The following is a 26,524-nucleotide window of genomic DNA, read 5'->3' as shown; positions in this document are numbered from 1 at the left end:
AAAAATTCCTCCTACATTGTAGGCATAAGAATATTCTCTCAGTATTATTCAGATTTCTAACTTGTCCAGTTTTTTTAATATATAATGTGTTCCTAGTGGTGGTAACCTCTGTATTTCTGTTAACATCTCTGTCTCACGAAAGGTTTAATGAGCTATTAACTTCACAGCTTTGATCTCAGTTGCGGATTTGACCTTTAGTATATTCAAACCAAAACCCAGACAGTACTGATGAAAATTAAATATTGGGTAATTACATAATCGATTTACTGGAAGACATAATGAACAGATTTTACAATGACAAAAGTTCTTATATTTGCTGTATCTTATATTCACCACATTTGGTGAAAGATTTGAATGGTTTAGTTTTTCACTCTGCAGCTCTTTATTGCAGTACCACTTCTTGGCATTCGATATAGTTTTGCACGCTCCACTGAACTTCAGAATCAGGAAAACGTCCACACAGTCACAGCATCTAGGGGGTCCTGTTGGTTCCCTCTAGATGCACAGTTAGGTACACAACACACATAAACATTCATCACAGTCCTGGACGAATTAAGTGGCTCTGTACAGAGGTTACACTTGAAAAAATAAACATTGACTCCCTTGGATCTGTTAATGATTCAATAGCTTCTGTTGCAGTTTTTAATGAACATCGCCTTCCAGTTGTAATCCAGTAGCATTTCACTGTACTTTAACAGTTTACAGTTTTGTTAAAAATGTGCTGAGGGAAAATAAATCATATTAGAAGTCTAAATATCAAAAGCAAAGACTCCTGGCAGTGTATCATCAGGTACATGTTTGACAGCACAGGATGGCTGTCACTGTTTCACACCACAGCGACATGGGCACTCATTGGAGGGTGGACAATACTCATTGGAGGGTGGGAGAATCTTATAGGTGCCTGAAGAATCACAGGGTACCTTGGAGCAGTGAGACCTGGTCGACCTAACCACCCTTATCTCTAGCAGAATGAAGCCAATTTGTTCCACCTCTGTCGGCTCCCAGACAAGACACGGCTGGGATCAAACCTGGGTCACAGAGATCGACTTGCGCTCGACTCAAATACCTTAGCCATGAGAGGCAGACTTGTTGTACTCATTTACACAATACTGGATGGGGAAAATGAATAGGGTAAAAACATTACATTACATTATTGGCATTTAGCAGATGCTCTTATCCAGAGCAACTTACATCGGTTACACTTTTTTTACAATGTTATCCATTTATACAGCTGGATATTTACTGAGGCAATTGTGGATTAAGTACCTTGCCCAAGGGTACAGCAGCGGTGCCCCAATGGGAAATCGAACCGGCAACGTTTTGGGTAGGAGTCCTTCTCCTTAACCACTCCGCCCCACTAAACAAATGATGACTGCTGTGCCAAGCTCTGAACGCAGTCTCTGAATTCCACGGCCACAGAATGACTGTGTGCCTGTGCATCTCTGTGACTGGAAAATAGCTCAGCCTCAGAACAGTTTATGCTCGAGCTGAGTGTCAATGTGAGGGCCCCCACTGGGCTGTAATCTCTCTGAAGATGGATGTGTTAGCTGTGAGGCCAGAGGAGGGTGTTAATTTGTTCAGGTGCTCTGAACACACTGTTCTTTGCTTGGCTCTCTGCTCAGCACAAGGTTGAAGGAACATGTACCCAGGGAAATGACTTGAAACAGGAATCTGTAGTCCACAGTTATCAGTCCAGCTGTAATCCTGGCGTGTCTGATGCAGGTATGCATGTACAAACCTGGACCTATAGCATTGCAGCGGTTTGATGTTGCCGATACAGTTGTCTGCTAACCCAGTTTCTTTGGGACAGTATTTTTATTTTCTGCTAGTTTACACTGTATTGTAAGGACCTGTGTTCCTTTTTGATGGAGCTCTTGATTGGATTAGAGTGAGATTACTGGAGGAAAAAGGAAAATTTGACCAATAACTTGAGTAATCTCTCTGCAAATGCCCGTGTTATTGTTTTTATTCCCAAGGCTAACTTTATTCACTCTTCAGCCTGTGTCTGACCACTTTTTGTGGTTTTTGAAAATTATGTCACATTATTTCAGTGGACTAAAAGGCCCAGATGACAATTTTTTGTCACAAAAAGAATATTGACTTGAACATTGAAGTAATTTGACCTATTTACAGAGGTGTTATACTGTTTTAAAGTCTGCTAATCATATTTACCTGAAGATTTGTCTGGTGACAGTTCTGCTTGTAGAGATTACAGAGCTAATCAGTTTTTTCACTTTTACAGTATTTACACTCCAATGAAAGGATTTTTTTTAAAGCAATTGTAGGATGATGTGAAGACGTGGCTGCAGGTCAGGGTGCTGGTATATAATGTCAAAGACTAGGAATTGTGCTAATTAGCTGCCTGGCTAGGATATAAAGCTAGGTTCTGCAAAAGTATCCGTGTACCAGAATCATGTTGGTATTGATAATTTTGATCAGTAGCAAGTTAGCTACATTTGTGATTGCCCACAAAGAGTTCCGCAAACACTCCTTTTCTGGGGATATTATCATCTGAATTTTTACTTTCTTGAGTTTCTCTTGCACACATGACACACAGTTCCTCTCCACATACTACTTTATTCCTTCTTTATATACCAATGGGCACTGGGTATGCCACTAAAATTATTTGACATCTGGGTTACAAATTTTGTGTGTGTTTTCACAGACACTTCTGTATTGCTTTGTAAATGGAAATAAAAATAAAAAAAGGAGTTGTAAGGGTTTTATTGATTGATTGATATGCACATATCCAGAAGCTTGGACTCTAAGAAATCCTCCAGCACACAGTCAACTGCCGAACAAACCTGCTCAGGGAGGTGAGGCTCGTCAGCCAATGGCTGGCTCATACAAAGACGATTACCAACAGAACAATTAAACAATTAACCTGTTTGGAATGAAGCTGATGATATGAGATCAGTCTATTGCAAATATAGTACACTGGAAAAATTAACACTCCTTAACAAAGGAATGTCCTTCAAACTTTTAACAATAAGGAAACATGATTAACAATTTACATTGCAGCCATTTTGGGGACAGATGAAGACTCCTTCTTCACATAGTTACTGGTAACAAGGTTTATAAGCAAGCAAAAAAAAAAAACCTGTCTTTGTAGAGCCTGGAACAATTTAATGATTAATTAGGCTTAACAAAAATCACTGCTCTAAATTTGTTGCAGTTTCAGGTGTATTTGTATATTTTAATTGAAAATAAATGAATAAACATTGAAGTGATTTTTTTAGGTCAGCTAACATCTCAAAAACACCTCTGGTTACGCTGTTCCTTCTCAGTAAACTGACTGAAACTGAAACAGCCCATTTTCAGCTAATACAGCATACACAACAGACCATTATCAGGACAGAGGAGCATCAATTTAGTGAGTGGAAACAATAATAAATATCATGTGAACTTCTTGTGAAATCTTTTTTTTTTTCATGCCGGTTGAAGTCATTTGGCACTGAGCAATGGGAACCTCTTCTGACTGACAACTGAAAAATAAATGGAGTTGAAAAAAAACACAACTCCGGCTCAGTGGCAACAAGGGCAACTTCAAACTCAACGTCACCCTCTCGTTTCTTTCAGTGGGGGCATATTCCTAAGCAGCTTAATCGAGCAGGGTATGGCTTGCCCTCCTTAAAAGGTCCGTTTAAAATTTAAAGTGCGTGCCTTTTTCAATTCGGCTTCTGCGGAATGAATTTCTCTCCTTAGCAAAGCAGTCACACAGCAGCAAAGCCGCATTTAATCATGTTAAAAAGTTTGCTGTGGCAAGGAGGGGATTTAATAGGTCCTTTTCTCCTATTCATGGCCTGGTACCAGGATTTGCACATTCAGAGATCATTTTCTCTGCCTCTGACTTACTTACAGACTTACATAATACATGCCCAAGCCCTGTAAATCAATTCATCTCTTTTTACCCCACTCCTCTTAATAAAACTTTGTTATTATCAGCTGGGGAGAAGAGAGTGACTGTGCAGTAGATGACCTGCTGCTGACTTGCTGTTTTCCCCGCTACCTGTTTTATGGCCAATTATGAAGGCTGGATTAATAGACTGTCTCTCGGGTATTTAGACTGTCATCAGCATGAATATTTAACGCAGATCATATTTGATATACTCAGCACTGAGGTTCTGTTTGAACGTTGAATCAGCTGCTAATGTACTATACTGTACATTCTCTCAGTGTGTGTGTGTGTGTGTGTGTGTGTGTGTGTGTGTGTGTGTTGTGGAGGGGCAGGTATCTGGGTACCACAGAAGGTTTAAAGAGCAGGAAAGAGAATAGCTGGGAGCGCATGTTGTTTATCCTGAAACAGCTCTCAGTCCGCTGAGCGAGGCCCCTGTCTGCTTCCCGATACTTCCTCCCTCAGGGCTGATTCTACACTTTCCCTTTCAAGTTGGGTTTTCAACTCATTTCACTTGCTCCCTGAGATAGGTGTTACAGTGCCTGAAACCTCTCTTTGATTTCAGAACCGTCTTTGTCATGGAGAACGCGGGAGGGGGCAGGATGGTGTGTGTGTGTGTGTCTGTGTGTGTGTGCATGCACGTGTATCTGTCTGTGTGTGTGTGTGTGTGTGTGTCTGTGCATGCATATCAGTGCACGTACGCCCCATGCCCCGCGTCCCTAATTGAAAAGCGGGTCTGCGGTATCTGGACTGGCTGTCCTTTCCTTTGAACTGACAGCTGACTTCAGCGGCGGATAATTGGCTCGCCGCGTGGCGTGGCGCGTGACGTGGGGCCGTGTGATCACTCTCCCGCGGCTGTCAGCCGGCGCAGGAGCGAGCGGCGTGGCGGGCCGGGGGTGAGGCTGCAGAAGGGGGGACTCAGGTGTGCATCGGTAAAGATATTCACACCTGTTCCGCACCCTCAAGGTGTGGAGCCCCTGTGTAGTCACCTCATCATTTGTAATCATGGACAGATGAGCACAGCAGTGCAGAAGGGTCCCTTGGAGATGAACATAAAGTACTACAAGTACATTTTTTTATTGTTTACTTTTTCTTATTTATTGTTTTTTTATTATTTAAAAACTGCTATAAAAGTGTACATTGTCTAGAACACGTGGTTTCAGCCATCTGTAGGCAGCAGAAATGCAAATCATAAACAGATTATATTGTTCAAAAAAAATTCAGAAACCTTTTACAGTATGTCTGTAAATCCTGGCTGCAAGGATCACCTTCATGGTGAATATTTATTTATATAAAGCTGTAGATGAGCATCAGGCGAACCAAATAACTAATACATCCCTTCATCTTGCAATTTATTATCTCCCATAAATTACGATTACGGTAAAGATGTGGATGGTGGGCTAGCTACAGCAGCAGATGTGTGGCTTGTTCTCAGCTATCAGTGGTTAGCTATTGTTTCTATGCCGACACAGTCACTAGGATACAGCAGGGGGAAATCAGGACAATCTTTATGAGCATGCATTTATTTAGGCTCAGGAAACATAATTCATTAACTTCCATGTGCAATCTACCCTTCTCTCATAAAGCGTTCTTCAACTTCATGCATTGATTTTTTTTTTTTGAATGAATGAATGAATGAATGAATGAATCTAATTGGTGTTTGTAAAAGGAAATTTCCGATGTCTGATTGGCTCGTTGCTGTCAATATCCCAGCTGCTGCCAGTCAGTTGTTCACAGTGTCTCTCTGCTCTGGCAGTTTGCGTCAGAGAAACAAACACCAAAAGCATGACTCTCTAAGGACGGGATATCAATCAGCAAGCCTACTGCAAACCATTGCAATCTCACTGGCACTTTTCCTGCATAGGCAGGGTTTACCATCATAGCATATAACTGCAATAAATATGTATAAACAACAAAAACTCCACTGCGAGCGGTAAGAAAAAAAAAAACTTCCACAATATGAATGTGTTATAAATTAATTCAAGATGGTTGTTCGTCCCTGATGGCTGAGTGCCTTTCCTCTCTCTTCCTGTGAGAGCTGCTGTCTATAAAGAGGCGTACACAAATTAGTGTCACGTGACCCCTCCCACCTCCTCGTCTCTGAAAGTCACAGGTGTGCAGGTGTGTTTTCCCTTGTACCCACTGCCAATTATCCCGGTCGTGTGCGTGGAGTCCACCCTCCCAGCCCGCCGGCCCCTGCCGAGCTCCACGGCCCTCCAATTAAGGGAGAGGGTCGAGACACGACAGCTGCTCCTTTGTATCTCTGATCTCAGATTCTCAGCAAGCACCTCATTACCATTCATAGGTATTTGCCGGATGCATCGCGCTGCGGTGCCTCAAAGTCGCCGTGGTAACCTGCATCCTTTCCCATCAGCTCTCAGATCCCATCTTTCTACCTGGTTAGGTGTTTCAACAAATGCGTCTTGGTAGTGTGCCATTCATTGTGCTTTTACCGGTCATAATTTAAATTATGTCACCCGATTTGGATAAAAGTATCTCCTGTTAATAATAACGAGCTCCAAACCTGACATAAAGCCAACATAAAAAAGAGTAAAAAAAGCTCTTACAAAAAAATCTAAGATTACTCAAATTTAAAACCAAACAAACTAGACGATATCTCTTGAGTAACACACAATCCCACCAGAGAAAAGTAACCATGAGAGGGTACTGCCATGAGCTTTTCAAGGTCAGTGAAATTGCAGGAAGTTTGGAGCACAGCCGGCTTTCAGGAGAGTAAAGACTTCAATAAGGAGAGTGGTGAAACTTGAGAAAGGATCAGATGGGCTGGGGTTTGGAGGTTTGTGTCTGACATGGGGAGCCCGTGGTCTTAGTTTGAAATATCAGTAGTGCGGTGAATCTGGCCCTTGACTGAGTGTAAAACCGGGCGCCTCCTATACCACAGGTGTCATCACAATACACAATAAAATGCGATTAAAGGAACCATTTGCTGGCCTCGTCTTCAGGCATCTGCCATGGGTAAGGAGATGATGCAGTGCTTTTACTCCCAGGTGTCCAGGGTAATGTAGCCTTTCCGGTCTCGGTGCCCTGAAGTATCCCTTGAAACTAGCATGGCTGGAATACCTCTGTTTTTTTTTTACCATGCAATCCAAGGATGTTTTTTTTCCAGGGTTGATAAGAAGAGTTCATTTCATGAGTTAATTTCATACATTCTGACTTCTAAGAAAGTGCATCAAAGTCCAGACTGAATGGGATGTGTACTGCAGCGTAATGACATTTGTTTTTTTTTAAATCAAGTTTTGTAGTGTGTGTTTTGATGTTGTCTGCATCCAGAGGCAGATTAAACATACTGTAAATTTGAATTGATATAACTTCCATTCATAGTGCTATACAGTATGACTACACAAAGTTTACACTTTTGATAAAGTGCAGTCTGCCTCCGTTCCACCTAAAAAAGAAACCCTCCCGCCCCTCTGTATACATGCTTTCCCCATATATATAATCACAGCATAGCCAATAGCACGGCCACAGTAATTATTGTAACTACAGTACAAACAGCTTGACCAATAATTTCGGCAATTGCGAGCAGCTCGGGCGGGATTGCCTGGGTGTTTTGTGTACAATACAGAACCGAGGGGGAATCGCGGCGTTAAAGCTGGCTGCGGGCAGCGGGGCAGATGACTCACCAAACTTCGCCGGCTCTTCCCGAGCTTTTCGAAATGCACTAATGTGTTGACTATTTATCCAGTGCCGACAACAGATGCTCAGAACACATTCGGCGTTATTACCAGCACTTTTTTGTGAACACCCCCCCACCCCACACCCCTGAGATTCGGCCTTTTCCCAGCACTGCGGTCTCTTAGGTATTGATGTCTCCCGGTGAGCTCTGTTGTGTGTTTCCCATTTGGAGGTGCTTAGCACTCATAGCATCGGGCTTCTTCCAGTATAACAGGGGTCATGAAGTCACTCAGCTTTGCTCTTGAAAAGATGTATGAGTAAGCTTGAACGCAGGCCCGGCACTATGGGGTGCTTTGGGGTGCATTTGCCCTCCCAGATGGACCTCAGTACATCCCCAGTTGTCTCCTTATATCCTGATGTCTACATAGTATTTATGACTTTTTGTGTACCCCCGTGGATTGCTATTGTACCCGTCTGTATTTTCTCCTGGAGTCAAGCCTGAGTAAGCAGTCCAATGTGTCACCTCAAAACCATCCACAATTACTGCACTAGGTTCCATACACCTCCAGACCCTTCCAGCACCCTCCAAAAGTCTATGGCCATGATACTCATCTCTGCCACTGGGTTTGGAAGACCCAGGCTTGGGATTGGTCCTGTGGGAGTTGTGGATGGAGTTTATCTTTGGGAGACAGAGAAATAGGCGGCAGTGTAGCATAGTGGTTAAGGAGCAGGACTCATAACCAAAAGGTTTGATTCACCACTGGGTCACTGCTGCTGTACCCTTGGACAAGATACTTAACCCGCGATATCCAAAATTATAAATGGATAACATTATATTAAAAAAACTGTAACCGATGTGAGTCGCTCTGGATGAGAGCGTCTGCCACATGTCAGTAATGTAATGAAAATTCCATTTCCAATTCCATTCCATTTTGACCTTGCAGAAGCTGGGATACACGGTTGCGTGACATGGGTGGCAATTGCAGGGTCACACAAAGCTTCAGACAGCTGAGATTACTGAGAGTGTAGAAGATCCTTTCTGGTTGTGCTGTCTCTGCCATTTCATAGACTGGAAATTCATATTTCTAATTCAAATTACCCATGTATTTCAGTGTCAACAGCGAAGTATCATTTGTCTTGCCTTTTATTTCTTATTATTTCTTTTATACTTAAAATGGAACAAAAGAAAGCACGAATTGGCTCAAAATGCCAGCAACAATTATCTATTATTATCTAAATAATTATCTCCTTAAGTTATTTACTTATCTGTAAATCCATAGATTTATAAATGTACTGTACATCTATTTATAGATAGACATGGATAGTTTTGTGCATACTAGCTTGATCAAAAATTAAAAGTCTGTGAATGCTCAGTCATGCTAGTGTTTTATTCTAATTACACTAATCTTATTACACTCATGTAAATAGCAATGACTAACACCTGTTTAATTAATAGTGGCACTTGATCAGATGGTTCATATAATGACTCAAAGTTGTTTGTTATTTTGTAATTATTGACACCTGAAGTTTCTGAATGTTTAAACAGAGGTTACTGTTCTTTAAAAGCTCTGTAAAAGTCAGGTGCTAAAATGACTGGTTAGCTCCACCAACCCCCCCCCCCAGACAAAAAGGAAGGATTTTAGCTAGTCACTGCAACTGCATGGCAGCATTCTTTGGGGTTTCTTTTTTTTTGGAGGGCGATTTCTAAGTCATTTGTTGATTTAAATTAGTAGGCAATTACAATTGATACAGAACTGTTGTATTTTTACACTGGTACATAGCGCTCTATTTTTCTCTATAATCAACATGACATTCTATTAAGCTTCAATAGACATTCTCCACACTTGACTGGCGAAATGATGTAATCGATAGAAATACCCTGATGGTCTTTTTTCCCCCTCTCTCTCTCTCTGTAGTTATCCCATGCCGCTGTGTCCTGAGGCTTTGTTGAGCTCCGCTCTGTCTAACCGAGCTCCTTGTGCCCCCGTTTCTTTGAAAATCGCTCTGCGTTTCTGTACGCCTGCTTCAGCAAAGGCACCTTCACCGGCTTTTTCGCGAACGGCCTCGCAGGTCTGTCTCCTGTGATCCGTCTGCTCCGGACCTGACACTTACACTAATGATGTCCGCCATGTCAATCAGCGGCGGAGGTAACGTCCTGTTCCTCTTCCTGCGGAGACCAGAACGACCTGCGCGCACGGCTGTGTCTCGCTAAGGGACCTGTGCGCTCGGTCATGCAGAAGCATCGCTGCTCTTTGCGGACTCGTCTCCGGGCCTTCCGCTTGCGGTTAAATCGGTTAAGACTACTGCAAGGAAAAGCGATTAAACTCGTTCTTTTCAAAGCGCGTATTCAAATTTTTATTCAGCGCAATGTACATTTCAGTCATCACTAGTGTAGATAATTCGCTTTTGTGGATATTAAAAGCGTATCTCTACCACTGAGATTGATAGGTGCTATTGCTTTCCCTAGGGACGGAATGTCGTGAGTTACATTTTGATGCGCTTTGTTTCAGGCAGCGCAAAATGATTCGCATTAATACTGCATTGTGACCACCAATAAACATGGAAATGATTTCCTGCCTCCCTGCACTGGCTTTTAATGGAAAACTGTTCATTCAACTGGGAGATCCCAGAATCCCAGGTCTGTGTCTTAATTGCTACTGCACAGAGTTGCCAAAACGGGACTGTGGTCTCAGAAGCATTACATTGTTGTCATTTAGCAGACACTCTTATCCAGAACAACATACATAGGTTACAATTTTATCCATTTATACTGCTGGATATTTACTGAGGCAACTTTGGGTTAAGTACATTGCCCAAGTGTACAATGTCACTGCCGCAGTAGGGAGTCAAAGTACCCTTTCAATTACAAGCCCTGCTCCTTACTGTGCGTGTGTGTGTGTCTGTCTGTCTGTCTCCTGTCTCTGTCTCTCTGTCTGCACACACATATGTAGCTGTAAACAAGAGATTCTTGCCCCTGTTTCAAGAATGTGTTTCATTGCAGAAGGTTTCATCTTGTTTTCACCATTTCTGCGCTGTTTTATGTTTTATATTGAACTGTATAACAAGCATACTATTCACAGCCTCTCAAAATACATACAGATGGTGTGGTGCACAGGAGATTGAAGGCAGCATGTAACGTTTGCTAAATTATTTTAATCGTGATGGTATTTGAGATGGCTCAAGAACATTATCCTCTTTTCCATGCACCATTATCCAATCATGTCATGGGAGACTGGGGCTATTCTCAAGACGAGCAGCATTCAAAGTTTTTTATGCATACTGTAATTAGCATCGTATTGTTTCAGGCCAACAGGATTAAATGAAATATGATGCCTATGTGACAATTATACAGAAGTGTGCACATTTTCACCCCTTACATGGATACAGACTATGAATGTAGGTACAGGAGTTCATTTACAGTATAGTCACCAGGCATTCATGATGGTGAACGGTACATAGTTGCACAGTAGTAGTATTTGATGGTGGATAGTGGGCAGCTGGATGTGTTAATCTTGGCTGTGACCCCAAACAGCATGGAGATTGCAATGTGTGTACTGATCCAATTTGGGCAGGAGTGTTTTTTTTTTATTATTTAACAAAGCGTTCCAAGTTTGGGAGGATTACAGTGCTGTTAAAAAAAGGCAGATTGGTTGTCCTTACCCTTTCACACTGAGTGGCACTTTTTATAATAACATTGAAACTGCAAATGAAGAATTGTTAAGTGAATGGAAGTGAAGATGTGCTGAGGCAGGGGTAACTCAATTCTCACCATCGAGGTCAAGTGCCAGGCAGGATCGACATGGCTTTTCACTTTCCTGGTCTCTCTATCTCAGACAGGCCATATAAAATGCTGCATATCTGTAATGCGGTTTGAATTTAAATTAGCCAGTTATACATTGTGGTCTCAGTTTACTCTTGTACATTGGCTGTTGAATAATTTGTCTGATCCATGAAACAGACCACTCCCGTTTTGTTGTTGGATTTCAGATGTCTCTTTATTTCAGCTTTCATTTCATAATGCTGACATGGTTTTTTGTGTGTAATCTCCCTCTTCATTCGTCCTATCCTGAAAACTACAACACCATAGAGTGCATCACAGGGAAACTGACTTATTTTCATATATAAAGTGAAGGCTGATAACCTGTCATATAAAACTGTGATTTATTTGTCAGATTTAATACATGGAAATTAAATCTTACTAGTTTCAATATTCACACTAGTCTTTTGGTAAGAATAATCTCTAACATAATAATCAATAATCTCTTACGAAATATCTGACTCACAGAGACTAATAAAAATAATTCAATATTAAGGGTGATTCCTTTGTCAGAGTGACTTACAGTGTGCAGGAAAGAGAAAGGTAAAATTGGAAAAAAAAGGGAAGGGGAGTGTGACCTTTGTGACTTTTCAGATATTGGTGCTCAGAAGAGCTTAGGGCGGTTTAGATTTAATAGAAACTAAAGCTGACACGTGTGCCTTGTGGAACTGAGACTGTGCAAGGGCGTTTGATTCTGCTCCCATTTATGCATGTGAAGACTTCAGCGCGGGTTAGCTTAGCGTGCAGAGTCAAGCTCTCCTCCACAAAAGGTGTCTCGTCCTCTCTGCGGTCAAGAGCCAGTGGGAGCCGAGCAGAGTCAGTTCAATCATCCAGGACCAGAGGACGATGTCAAAGACACACAAAAAAAAGGCACAGCCTGTGAGTTTGCCCGACATTAAAATTCAGCCAGTGTCCAGCAGTGAGCATAATGTGTATGGTGCTCATGTACTGTCTCCACTGACTGTATATCACCTTCCACCTCACACTACAGTTTTCATACAATGGAACACAATCCACCGGAATAATTACAGAGAGAATATAATCACAAAAACTGCCCTTTGATTTTTTTTTTTTTTTTTTTTCTGGAGGAAGAACTGACAGCGTAATACTGCTGGGCATTTCCATATCAATTCAAAGGAAAATCCATTCACTTTTACCGAAACGGACTCAGCGCCCTTTCGCAAATCCTTTCCTCTCCATATGGCTCTTTTATGTTCTAATACATTTCTCTCATAGGTTGTGGACATTTATGAATATTTCAGATTACCCTTACGCTAGTTAGGAAATAGGAGGGTGTCAACTAAGCATTGTAGTCTAAGATGATGAGGGTATTTTCTGTTTATCCCTCATCAGATATAGGAACATTGCATAAATACACCCACAGTGCTTGTACCAGAGGGTAAGTGTTTTGAACATGCATACAAGCCACTCAGTGGATTTATATGAATTAATAATAATTAACAGTCATGAATTAATAACTGTTATCAGCTGACAGCTTCAGCTTTGAGTGTGAATTATTTTTAGTCTGTGTTACAGCGTTATCCTTCAATGTTGTGGATTTGGCAGCAAAAACTATACAGATTTTGGAGCAGCACTCAGAAGTTCTCAATTTATAGAATCTAGTGTTTTTTTTAAGCAGCAATACCTTGGGTCAGTGTGTGTGTGTGTGTGTGTGTGTGTGTGTGTGTGTGTGTGTGTGTGTGTGTGTGTGTGTGTGTGTGTCTCTGTGTGTGTGTGTGTGTGTGTATGTCTGTGTATGTGTGTGTATGTGTGTGTGTATGTGTGTGTGTGTGTGTGTGTGTGTGTGTGTATGTGTGTGTATGTGTGTGTGTGTGTGTGTGTGTGTGTGTGTATGTGTCTGTCTGTCTGTGTGTGTGTGTTTGTGTGTGTGTCTGTGTCTGTGTGTGTGTATGTGTGTGTGTGTGTGTCTGTGTGTGTGTGTCATTGTCTGTGTGTGTCTGTGTTTATCTGTGTAAGGGCTTAAGAGTGGTCAGTGGAGTGGGGGTAGTTTGTGTTCTTTTGCGGATTTACTGAAGTTCCTGAGTTCAATCCCCAGTTTGCTCTGTTACCGTCAGATCAATTAAAGCCTTTGTTTTTTTTCCCTCCTTCACTCATTTTTGGACTTAGCTTATCAGTTCTTTAAAAAGTGCTCTTCTATGCAGTCTGACCTGATTGCCTTGACAGGAAATAAGGCCACAGCTTACAGTGAGCTCCAGCAAAGCAGGAGCAGATGGGTACAAAACGGTTGTTTGTGCAGCTGACACACACTCCAGTTTGCAGAGAAGTCTGTGTTTTTAGAGAATATCATTTCAGTATGTACCATAGATTGTTTGTGGCTCTAGCAAGTGCAAAACGCTTTGTGGTTTGACTTTGAATGTAGGGCAAAAAAAAAAAAAAAGCCTTGGCTGTTTACAATATGTGCGCAGTTCGGGGATGATTATCGCTCCAGTCTGGGAAGCTGCAGTGAGCGTTACTGAGCCGCAGTGCATGCCAGCCTGCTTGTGTGCCTTCTTTGCCACCCGCATGGCGGGAGTCCCTCGGCCTGCTGGACACTCTGCCCCCCCACTATGCCACCCGCCAGCCTCTGCCCGCTGGCCCGCAGACGTGGGGGCCGGTCTCACGGGGGGAACGGGACAGCAAGCTGGCTGTGCAGCCTGGCCTTCGCCCGCTCACCTTCTAACATGGCCGCTAGGATAGGACAGCGCAGGATAGCGTCAGGAGAAGGGAACACCATGCCTGCTTTGCCTTCAGCTGAGCATTAATCAAATCTCACGCCTTCTCCGGGGGCCCCCAGAGGTTGTGCAGATGTGTATCGTCTGTGCACGCCCTGAGCCTTAATCACAGACGAATAAAAGGCCTCCGAGCTCCCCACAGCCACCTCCTCCTCCCTGTCACAGCGCAGCCTCTGTACTGCCCCCCCCCAGAAGAGCCAGAAGAGCAATTAGGTTCCCGGGTCCCACCGCTGCTCTGGGTGACCTTGTGGCGGGAGGAGTCAGAGTGCAAAGTTGGAGTGCAGAATGAGCAGGGCTGTCGGTTCAGCCATCTGGAAGCGCTTTAATGCTCATCCGAGGAGAATGCGGCGATGGGCCACCTATCGGGATGAGTGGCCACCAGACGCCTGAAAGGGCAGTGGTCTGCATGTAAACACGTTACACCGGTTGCCCTTATTCTGTGAGTAGGAGGAAACCATATTCAGTTGTGGTGGGCATGTATGTAAATTCTCTACATCCCCAAATCTTCATTCCACTGACGTTGAATATGTTTTGAATTGAAGGGTGCTTTCTTCGTTTGAGATATCTAAATTGTTTCTCCCACAGGACCCTTCCATTTTGTTGCCTTTTCCTTCACCTTTGAGTTCGCCACATCATCACTATTTCTTTTTTTTTTCAGATATACCTGAAGTACAGAACTTCACTGTGTACCCATCTTAAAGTCTAAACCCTCTGCTGTGTACTAAATGAAGTTGTTCTGTCTGCAATTCGGAAATAGCAGGAGGTATCACATATGGAAAGTGACAGAAATGAGTATGCATGCCGTATTTCTTCATTGAGACGCTTTCTGGTTCAGAGTGATTGAAAGTGCTCTTTTTCAGAGTGATAGAAAACTGCTTTTTTACTGTAGTCGGATTTCCCAGACATTATGTTATGGATGCCTGCTGTATAGTGGCTCGTATAGCGCTGACATACATACATAAAAAAACATTGCAAAAATATACCAATGAAAACGAGATGTAAACAAAGGACACATTTCATCAAAACCACAAGAATTTGTCCGAATTTGGGAGTATTATTTGTTTAGAACTTTGAAATCTACAGACTTGCACAGAATAAGAGCATTGGCAGCATAAAGAGATTGTTACGAAGAAATTGCTCCAATGTTTTTAAGCAGGTCTTAGGTATGATGCATGGATTTATTCGGAATAATTCTACAATTAGTTATGTGTTCATTCTTCAACATGTGAGACTTAAGGGATTCCTGTCCCTGGTAGTCAGGTGCCTTAGTGCCAGGTTTAATTAAGCTGGAAATCAATACCAGTACATACAAGCAACCAAGAAGGCTCTGTACCCTTATCATGTATTAAAGGAATGCAGTTGGGTGTGGGCAGGCATCCCTGACACACTGCCCCTTTGACATCAGTTACTGATTGACTTTTTGGTGACTGCTGTCACACTGATGGATTTATTGAATTGAAGGTTTGAAGATCGACCGTTGAGGGACAAGGCAGGTGAAGGAGATTGATCACGTCCTACCGAAGTTGTGAGGGATACAGAGCGAATGCCCTTGATGTCTGGATTAAAGATTAATATGTTTATATTTAACCGTGGCCTGTTTGATGTTTGGATCCTAATTAATTTACAGTCATGTGGAACCGGCAGCTGAAAAATGAATCGGGATATGGATCAATGCTGACGGCTTGCCCTGGGGGACTTCAAAAGCCAAAACAACACAAAGCTTAATGTACACAAGTAGTTATTTTTTTATGATGTCATAAAAGGAATGAGCCCCCTGGCAAGTTTGTGGCAAACTGTACAGATGCAGCCCGGGCTTCCAGGGGGTCGTCACGGCAACCTCGAGCGCGTGCGTGAGTGTACGATATGAGTCAGACCTTTTTCCCTCTTGTGCAAGGCACGAGGACAGCTGCCCTGTACTCTGGCCGAAAATATCCGAATTAATGTGTGGTAACGGTCAGGAATCTGGGTTTGTAACCTGCGGCGCTGCCAATAAACCCTCAAGCAAGGCACCTGAGTCCGGTAAATATTCAGCTGGATTAAAAAGGATATGTATTTTTTGGAGGGGTGTGACCCGAGCTGAAACACTGCAGAGCCTCTTAAAATTCTCCTGCAGGCAGAGAAGGGTTTTCTCCCCATGGGGGGGGGGTGTTGGGGGGTGCAGGCGGGGCAGCTGGGAGCACGCAGCCATCAGAGTACACTGCTGCCCCAGACCTGCTAAAAATAGACCCGCACCAGTCCAAGACACAACCCCGGGAGCAGATAGAGGAATCAGGTGCCTCGGGCCTGGCTGGAGGCTGAGAGCTCTCAGAGATCGCTGCCCGCACCACGCTATTTCACAGTTTGCAACTGAAGTGGGGGGGTGGGGTGGTGGTGAGAGACCTGAGAGCAGCCCGCTTTGCTGTGTTAAACTGCATGGGAAAGCAGGACTCTGACCCAAATTAGGTGGCCTGTATAAAGAGAACTGTGCACGGAGTGAAGCCTTTCGAAACTGTGTCATGTGAAATGCGTAAAAAGTCTAGGCGCTGTAAAAATGTGGGTTCAGCCGAAACAGATGAGCAGCAGCATTTTGCAGTTGCCTGTGATTATGAAATAGAACAGTTTTTTGTATTTGTGTGTTTTTGTGTTAGAGGACTGCAGTCAAACGTTAGTGTGGTGTCAGCGTGACCAAGGGCTTTGCAGTGAGAGATACAGCACTGAGGAGAATGAAAAGGGGAGAGGTGTCTCTGTTACAGATTCCTACTATACACAGTTCGCTGTGCTGTGAACACTCTTGTAAAATAGCGACAGTGGTAAGCTACAGTATATAAGAAGTGACTGAGCTGACCCGTTGCAATGCAGTCTATTTCGGTCACAGCTCAAGGGAACCGCCTGCATGTTAACAACTGTCCCTTCCGTGTTTGCACCCTTAAATTAGGACGCATGAATAACTACCATAGAAAACTACGCATAAGAAAGGGAAAAGCTTAAACCTGAAGAAAAATCTTTAAGCTGATGGTGGCAGGAATTTGAGCTAAGGGGTGAACTTTGTATGTTTTGACCTCGTTTTAACAGCAAAAAAAAAACTACCTGAATCTGTTTTACTGGCTAACAGGATGTCCAGGGCTTTCTCAGCAGCTGTGTGGGTGACACTGTTGTGTGTTTCCTGCAGGTGATGGTAACCCCAAGGAGAGTAGTCCTTTCATCAACAGCAGTGATGTTGAGAAAAGCCAGCAGTACGACGGCAAGAATATGGCCCTCTTCGAGGTAACCAGCAAGCACACACCAACACACACAGACAGATACTGACATACACACACATGCACTCGCACGCGCACGCACACGCACACACACGCACACACACACACTCAAGCACACACGCACACATTAGGGGCAAAAAAACACACACTCAAGCACACACACACACACACGCACACACACGCAAACACACACACTCACTCATTCCCTCACACACCCTCCCTCCCCCTCTCTTTCTCTATAACACACACTCACACGCAAGTAATTGAATAAAAGACCTGACACAGATTAATGAGGGTAATTACAGCTTGAAGTACAGGTAGATGGCAAGGACTCTGACAGGAGGACAGGCCCATGAGTAAGCATATTTTCGGCAGTGTGGACTGATGTGGAACGTTCTCCCCCTTACAAGAAAATGCATTTTAAATGCTAAAATGTTTACCAGATTAATGTCACTTCACCATACCACTTGTACCTTTATTTACACCAAGGGAAAAACCTGCCCTTTTAAAGATCACTGATAAATCAGCTCTTTTCATATTGTCTCGAAGCCTCTTATTTCCACCTTTTTCCTTGCAGGTTAAACCTGCATGTCTGGAATTTATTGCTGTAATTTCATGATACATTAAATTCCTAATACTGTGCTTTAATAAAGTGACATTGTGGACAGCTTATAAAGTCCTGTAGACGGGATCCAACATCTCTACCGTATGAAAAAATCTTTCATCATACTTTCATCACACTTTCAAAAGCTGCGTTACCCATCTCTGCAAATAAACATTAAAGCTTTTGTTTGTAAACAAGCAATTCTTTGATGTAACAACTCGTATTCATGAAATATTAATGTGCCAGTGTTAATATTCAAAAATGAAAGAATAACAAAGTTAAAAAAAACAAAAATTAATTGCAGCATACTTTGACCGGAAAAAGAAAGACTTTTTCTATACCGATATATAATTTTGTGAATCATTACAGTAAGAACATAAATTAGATAAGTATAATTATTAGGACTACTTGATTGCATTAGAGTCAAAGTCAAGTCTATGTTTGGTATTCACTTATTAATTTACAAATTATCCTACTATAGCAGAGCTTAAATTAGCAGCTTGTGTGAGTCCTGCGTAAAGCCGATAGGGTAGGGTAGCCGGTAGCAGAGAGGGTTTCAGCATTATCGTCACTCCCTGAGACCTCACTAGCTAGCATTGTTGCTGAAGGAGTTTAGGGCGTTTAGCTCAGCTCTTAGAGTTGTGTGACAAGAACATGGGTTCAGAGCTCACCTGCAGAGTTGCAGGTGAACTCTCTTCCATAGACGTTAAACTACCGGTTTAGAAGATGTGCTGTCATGCGGTTTTTTTATTTACACGTAGTGCGTCACAGCTTGGGTTACTTTTCACTATGATAATGATTTAAATGACTGGGTGAATTATAACTTGACCCATTCAGAAGCATGTAAAAATATATCAGTACATTTGTTTAGCTTCTTCTTGCAGTTGCTATATCAATGTAACAAATGTCTCAAATATGTTATTATAGCAAAGTTGAAAACTTTCTCTTTGGACCATAAATACATAAAGAATCACAAAAATGGCCAGTTGCTCCCTGTGCAATTATTATGACAGGAGTAGGCATTTCTATTTGAATTGATATTTTTTGCTTCCTGCAAAAAGTCCATTCATTTTTTTAAAGCAAACCCACAGGGAAAGTTTATAGTTGGATGAACTTTGCAAGCAAATGGCCCCTACAAGGACATTTATAAATTCTTTGTACATGCAACAAACCATTGACATTTCATGGGGTTTATTTTCGTATCCCAGTTGGGTGTTTTAACAGTAATAGAATGTGTGCATGCTCTAATGTCCGTTCCATGTGCCTCTGCGTTCCACAGGAGGAAATGGACACCAGCCCCATGGTCTCCTCCTTGCTCAGCAGCCTGGCCAACTACTCCAACCTCCCGCAGGGCAGCAAGGAGCACGAGGAGGCCGAGAACAACGAGGAGGCACGCAAGAAGCCCGTCAAGGTAACCCCGCATTGCCGCCGCCACCTAGGCCTGAACAGCAAAGCACGGCCTGGCCCTTAAGTACCCTTAAATACCTCTCCTTCTCTTTAATGTGGGGCAGCAGTGTAGCACACTGGCAAGGAGCAGGGCTCAGAACTGAAAGGGTGCCGGTTCGATGCCCCACCAGGGGAGCTGCTGCTGTACCCTTGGGCAGGGTACCCAGAAAATATCCAGCCTCAGTAAATATCCAGCTGTATAAATGGCAAAACATAAAAATTGTAGCCTACATAAGTCGCTCTGGACAAGAGTGTCTGCTAAATGACAATAATGTAATGTAAAGTCTGTGGTTGTCATTTAAGCTCTTCTACTAACAGTAGCATACCCCCTGCACCTCTTCATCCCCTCCTTCCTCTCAGAGCCATTCCGTTTGCACTCAGCAACGTAATGAGTGGACATTAATAAATAATGACAGAAAGTGCCATGACTTAAAATTAAGTAAGTAAATCACCTGCTCAGCTAACATCATAGCAGTAGTAATTGTTGTCAGTCTGCTAAAGCTTGCTGTTGGCATACACAGGCATAAGTTATGGGAGGACCTGCTGGCTGATTTGAAGGGCTGTAAGGTCTATGGTTAGCAGTTGACAGCCCCTTGGTTTTTCCATGACTGCTGACGTGCATGACGCCTGGATGCTGTCACTCACTGGGGCCCTCCCTATCAGTCCTGACGTTGTCCCTGGCTAGCTACACACTTCATGCTAATTTCATTCTATTTATCTGAAGCATTCTGCATTTCCTCATTCTGTTTTTTTTTCCTCCCATTCTTCCTCGTCCTTTTTTTTTTGATCTGCATTAATCTTTTTTTTTTTTTGTCCACACTTTGTTTTCATTTTGTTAACACGACACCCCACCCCACCCCCGCCAACAACAACGCACACCAACCTCTGATCTCCCTGTTACATTTCCACCTTCAGATTCTCGCTGATGTTCTAATTAGCAACAGAAAAGAAAACGAGTCAAAGGAAAAAAAAATTAAAAGATGTAATTCAAAACCACCCTTAATCCCAGCGATGATACAGCCACACACAACCTCGCAGGATCCTCCATTCTGCTGCAGAAATGGAGAAAAACACGGGCAGAATACGGGATTTGTTTTTTCAACAAGAGCGCGCCGCCGAGGATAATCTTCTTCATCTGTCCCTGGCTCCGCGCTTAATTAGCTCCCTATGCAAAGCAGCTGCTCTCCAATCAGCCGCCTTTTCAAAGACAATCTCCACATCAGAACGAGAGGCGTTTCATTAGGAATAGATCACATTTTATCATTCAGGTCCAAAGGCTTCTTTTCTGTTTCGGCTTACTTGGGTTGAACTCCTCGCTGCCCGTAGAAGTGCTTACAACTTGTCTGTGAAAGCGAAATGTGTTTTGTTTTGTGTCTTTTTTTAGAGGAGAATAATATTGTAACCCAAGGACAAGTTGCAGATTTTGAAAGAACATCTCCATGAATAGTCCTTTCATTTTCTACAGTGTTCATGTGTACAGTGATTGCATAAAACGCTCTATCCTTCCATCGTGAGTTCCTTATTGTTCAGAGTGTTGTATGGGACTTGTTATTATGCTCTGCTTCTCATTGTAATTCCATTTTTCTGCATGTTCAATCTACATGACCAGAAGATTTCGTATTAATATTGATTTCTCATTAATGATACCGTGGGTGATCCGAACAAATCATTTACAGCTGGTATGGTATTCAAAATCAATACAATGAAAATAGCAAAAACCACAATATCAGTATGATATAATACATTTTTTAATAAAACAATAATTATACATGGAATACTTTTCCATACCTGACTATAAGAAAAAATGTAATTACAACTCCCATGCAATTGTATGCATGCATAAAATGGTCACCTATGTAAGTTGCTCTGGATAAGAGTGTCTGCAAAATGCCAATAAAGTAATTTATGTAATATATTTCACAATAGATGAGACTATGTCTTGTAATAAACATTCACATGTTTGTGAAGAAACACCATACCACGTTAGTTTTACTAAGGGTTTAGCTAGGGTTTAGATTTACATTGGGTTTGTCAGACCTGTTGGGATGAAGGTTGATCCCGTGGAAGTGGCGACGTTCGGTCTGTCCTTTCCACATCAGTGCGCCGCCAGATTACCCTGCCACGGCCCGGGCCTCCGCAGATACGGTTAACTCAAGAAGCCATTGACCAGCACCCCCTCTGCCCTTTCCCGTCCCTGCCGCTACACCGCTATTTAATAATTCATCAAACCTGAGCAGAAACACATTAGCGCTGTCAGCTTGTGTATGTGCACCGGTGCATGAAGATGAAGTTACAAGCCTCCCCCGCCCACCCCCTGCAAACCCCCCCCCCAAGCCCCCCCCGCTACATTTTTATTCTATTATAACTCAAGGTACTGCATCTGGGCCCTCTCACTCCCGCTCTCTCTCTCTCTCTCTCTCTCTCTCTCTCTCTCTCTCTCTCTCTCTTTCTGCTTCCGTCTCGGTCTGTCAGTCTTTTACTTCTGCGTCCCGATGGGAAGGGAAAAATATATCAAGACAGGTTACATGGATGAACATGAGTTTTTAACTGGTTTGAATTGAGTCATTGTCAAATTCAAGGTGAGGAAAAAAGCATTTGTGTTTTCTTCACATGACAGTATCAGTCAGGATTTGTAGTGCAGTAAAAAAAAAAAAAAAAAACTACAGGCTAACTAGACAGGTTAGGGGTGTCACACGATCAGGAATCGGTGGATGAATGTGCTTATCTACATGGGTTTTGCAAAAATCACTAGTTTCATTGCCAGTGGGATGCTGCGTTTGGACCGGTGTTCTAAAATCACATTGAAACAGTGAATTTTCTGCTTTGGTTGGCAGCACTGCAGCATCCTTTTTTCATTCTTTTTTATCACATTTTATTATCTCTAGAGCCTCTTCTGTTTGTAGCTTTTCCTGTTCCTATCTCTGTTGCTTATTGTCTGCCAACCATTTGTGATACAGCTCAGATGAATGAAAACACTGTCATGAGTATAATGCACTCTGAAAAACACATGTTTGCAACTGCATATTTTGTACGTGAGAGATAACTGTTATGGTTCATTCATATGACAGTGTTTTCATGGTATGCATATTTACTCTTACCCGCATAGGCATGATTATATCTCATAAATAACACTATTTATTATTCTCTTCCTCTCCAAGGTCTACCAAGCAAAGTCATGACCTTTATTTTTCATTCTTAGTTCACTAATATATGTGTAGTGATTAGCAGTGTAACTCTATCTTCCTGTCAAGAGGATTTGATTCCAATTTCAATGTTCTGAATGGATGGCAAAGAGCAGTTCTTTGTCTATTCATTTAAACACCATATGAGACCATATATGTTAGTAGTTCTATAATGTGATGTACTATGTCTACTAAATGACAAATTACAATGACAATATACAATATGGTATACATTATTGAATGTCTGAGTAAAAACCTCCAGGATCATACTCCTGGTGGGGTCTTCAGGCTCGAGAGGTGCATAGAGGTTGTAAAAAATCAACTGACAAAACAACAGGTTAGATCTTGTTATGATTATTTTATGATTTATGATTAAAGCCAGCATTTGTATGTTTACATCTGGGGGCAAGTCACATTAGGGTGATCTGAGCAGCTAGATATGGTAGCTAGGTAGCTAGATGTGAGAGCTCAAAAGTACCTAGAAATTATATTTTAAAAGAAAAGACCACTTAATTTGACTCTGCTTGTAAGCAAAATTATTTTAAAATAAAGTGTAGTGCAGGATATGAAATGCTTAACCTGCTTGCCCCGAGTGCACATCTCTGATTACATCTTAATTTGCCCATTGAATTTCTACCAGCTCATTAGATAAATTAGCCTTTTTTAACTTCTTAACTAATGCAGATTATCAATAGATGTGTTACTCTGAAAGCATGCTTATGATCATAAAATATGTATTTGCTTCCTTGCATTGAGCAAATGTGGTTGTTTTTCTCACTCTGTGACCTCTGTTAATTCCAACTGCAATGTTAACTCTCAGTAATAAATTTAAGCAATTTTACACAACTTATTTTACACAACATGGTGAGGTTGGTGGTCACTGAAAATAAAGAAAAAAATGTTTCAAGGGAATCAGTCAAATCCAGAGTTGGACTATGGTACCAGTTAAAAGTTTGGACACAACTTTTATTCTTTTCCTGTTTTCCATATTTTAGAATAACAGTAAAGACATGACAAGACTATGAAATAACACAAATGGAATTATGTTTTGATTTGTTAAACAAATCAAAACTATCTTATATTTTAGATTCTTCAAAGTACCCATAAAATATTTTTTAGAATTTTTTTTTCATTTCCTGAAATTCATACATCAGCATCAACGTCACTATTTATATTTGTCTTAGAAACAAATTTCAGGCATTTAAGGATAAGTCTTCAAAGATAGAAATGTCTTTGAAACGTTTTGACTGGCACTGTAGGTTAGTCAGCTGAAGTTAAAGGCAAAGCGCGTCTGTGAATGGGGCAGTCCTTTTGCCTGCGCATTGCGTAAGTGAGGTGAATAAGTCAGCGTTGTTCATTGAGCTCGTTTAGGAGGACAAGCAAACCGGAGCCACTGCATCTGCACCTCCAGCTGGCAAGGGGGGTGGGGGATGGGGGGGGTGGGCACGGATGGGGAGTTGGGGGGGGGGGAGGGGGGGGGAGCGAGAGCAGGGTGCGGGGAGGGAGAGGCCGGGTGGCACCGCCCGGTCCGGCAGCAGCTGGAGAGTCCTGTAGCGGGACGCCGGCACCTGAGCCGTGAGGCCCGCCTGTCACGGCGGTTCCCAGGGGGCCCCGCCCAGGCATCTGTCCCCGCCCCGTACACCTGGGGCTGGCCGCAGCCGCAGCAGCAGAGGCAGGCGTTCTCCTGTCTCCTCGGGGAGCAACGCTCATTTCCGCTGGTACACTCACAGCCAGCCGCGTCCCTGCTCTCACCCTCCGAGCTGCCCGGGACCGCAGAGATTAACAGCCCCACTGCGCTTCCCAGGTCCGAGGACAGCTGTGTCAGAGTGACCTCCTTCAGAGAATAGGCTGTGTGTTTGTAGTAACGTGATGCTGCATTTCGGATTTAGAGACACTGTTGGTGCCTATTAACTCTTAAATGTTACTTCAGCATTATGTATTACTCATTGTCCTCAAAATGGCAGACGTCTGTTTGGTAATATTATCACAATTATGCCATTTTTTAGTCAAATCTCCTTTATTTTCTCCTTATTATCAAAATATAAGAAAACCTCAGCACAGAAATGTGTAAAGTAATGAGTCAAATGCCAAACACTACAAATTAACAATGCAGTGTGTCAGAATAATGTTTATTAAGATTCAGGCATTAATTTTGAATGAGCTCAGCCATAAAATGTTCTACAGATGTTTCCCTAACATTGGGGATAATGACTCTTCCCAACAGACACCCGTTGCAGTTATTTTATTTAACTATGCTAAACGACCACGGAACGCCTGCATTAGGCTTACATGGAGGATCAATTGGATTGAACAGTTACTGACAGCGTACCGCATATTTTAACATTGCTTGTGCTCTGTAAAACAATGTGCCATTTATGGAAGAGAGGGGGGTTGGGTTTGCATCCTGTTTTCAAAATTGTGAAAACGGTCCAGAGTCATTCTGAGCTGAACTGCTGCGCCGAGACATGATTGAGATGCAAAATTGTCTAAATTGTCTAAATTGTTCAATTTATAATCTATTTTCCCCTGAAGCGCTGTCATTTCACATGCACCTGAGTGAATGTGCCTTTCCTCTGACTCAAATCTATTTCAGGTAGTATTTCAATGTCACATAGACAGCACACTGAGTATTTTAGCAGTGATGTATTCTATTTTGTCACAACCCTTTTTTTAAAACGCCAAACGAGAAATACTTTAAATGCATGTAAAAGTCAAAGGGAATCTGTGCCTGTCACCAAGAACAGCTATAATGTGTGCTTTGCCAAAACAGCTTCTATTTGCTTTAATTACCCTTTTAATAAGGGTTTATGATGTACTGACACTGAGTTCACTGGCCAGATGCAGATATGTCAGATTACTGGGATATGCGCTGCTGATCACTATGATGTCTCATTAATGGTATTAATGTAATTATAGTACACACTGTTTTGCCAGTGCTATTTATTTCAGATATGCGGCCTGATCCACAAGGGTGCAGCACATCAGGCCTGGGTTCATTTGTTTGGCAAGACCTGCAGTGCTGTTTCTGCTTTGACACAACTGTGCGTGTCAGTTTGGAGATAGATACCAAGCAGTACCAAGAACAGAACCCTCATGCTTACTGTCTATCACCAAGCCCTACACTCCTGTCTGTGTACTTCACTCCTCTACTTCTGATCACCTAGTCTTCCCTTCCTGGAAGGGTTGTTCATCTCTCCTCTCTACTCTCATTACATTACATTACATTGGCATTTAGCAGATGCTCTTATCCAGAACAACTTACATAGGTTACAGATTTTTCCATTTATACGATTGGGGGTACAGCAGCAGCGCCCCAGTGGGGAATCGAACCGGCAACCTTTCGGTTACAAGTCCTGCTCCTTAACCACTATGCTACACACTTCGCTACTCTGGCCTCGAAGTGGTGGAATGAGCTCTCCATAACAGTAGAGACAGTAGAGTCACTGTCCGTTTTGTAGTGCAGACTGAAAAATTGACTACAGACAGCCTACATATTGGTTTCCCAAACTTTTTTTCCCCATCCCTAAATTTGTAAAGTGTAAGAAAGCAAGGTGTTCAGGTAAAATTCCGGTGGCAGTATAAGCCTTTGCTACGGCAAAAAAAGTTGTTCGGTGGACAAAACTGTGAGGCAAGTGAAAGTTGTGGCGGTACAAGCTTGGTGGTTGAAAGTAAAACATTAAACCAAATAAAACCGAAAGGTTGCCGGTTTGATCCCCACTGGGACACTGCTGCTGTACCCCCAATCGTATAAATGGAAAAATCTGTAACCTATGTAAGTTGTTCTGGATAAGAGCATCTGCTAAATGCCAATGTAATGTAATGGTACTTAACCCACAGTTGCCTCAGTAAATATATCCAGCTGTATAAATGGATAACATTGTAAAGAACTGTAACCTATGTAAGTCGCTTTGGATAAAAGCGTCTGCCAAATGAATAAATGTAAATGTAAGTAAAAGCAAGGAGGCTGAGATTTTGC

The 26,524-nt window shown here is 42.4% G+C and overlaps 1 protein-coding gene across 1 annotated transcript in view; it reads left to right on the top strand.

The window, feature by feature from the left end:
• slc12a5a (solute carrier family 12 member 5a) overlaps positions 1–26,524 on the top strand; it is a 183,170-nt gene that overhangs the window by 121,316 nt on the left and 35,330 nt on the right. Inside the window, exons 2-3 of the mRNA XM_036530844.1 lie at positions 17,229–17,323; positions 19,200–19,331. Coding sequence (XP_036386737.1) covers positions 17,229–17,323; positions 19,200–19,331 — 227 coding nt within the window. The remainder of the gene's footprint in view (positions 1–17,228; positions 17,324–19,199; positions 19,332–26,524) is intronic.

The sequence above is a fragment of the Megalops cyprinoides genome, chromosome 6, assembly GCF_013368585.1.
Source record: "Megalops cyprinoides isolate fMegCyp1 chromosome 6, fMegCyp1.pri, whole genome shotgun sequence".
In the NCBI taxonomy this organism is placed as follows: Eukaryota; Metazoa; Chordata; class Actinopteri; order Elopiformes; family Megalopidae; genus Megalops; species Megalops cyprinoides.
This window is presented reverse-complemented; position numbering and strand designations above follow the sequence as displayed.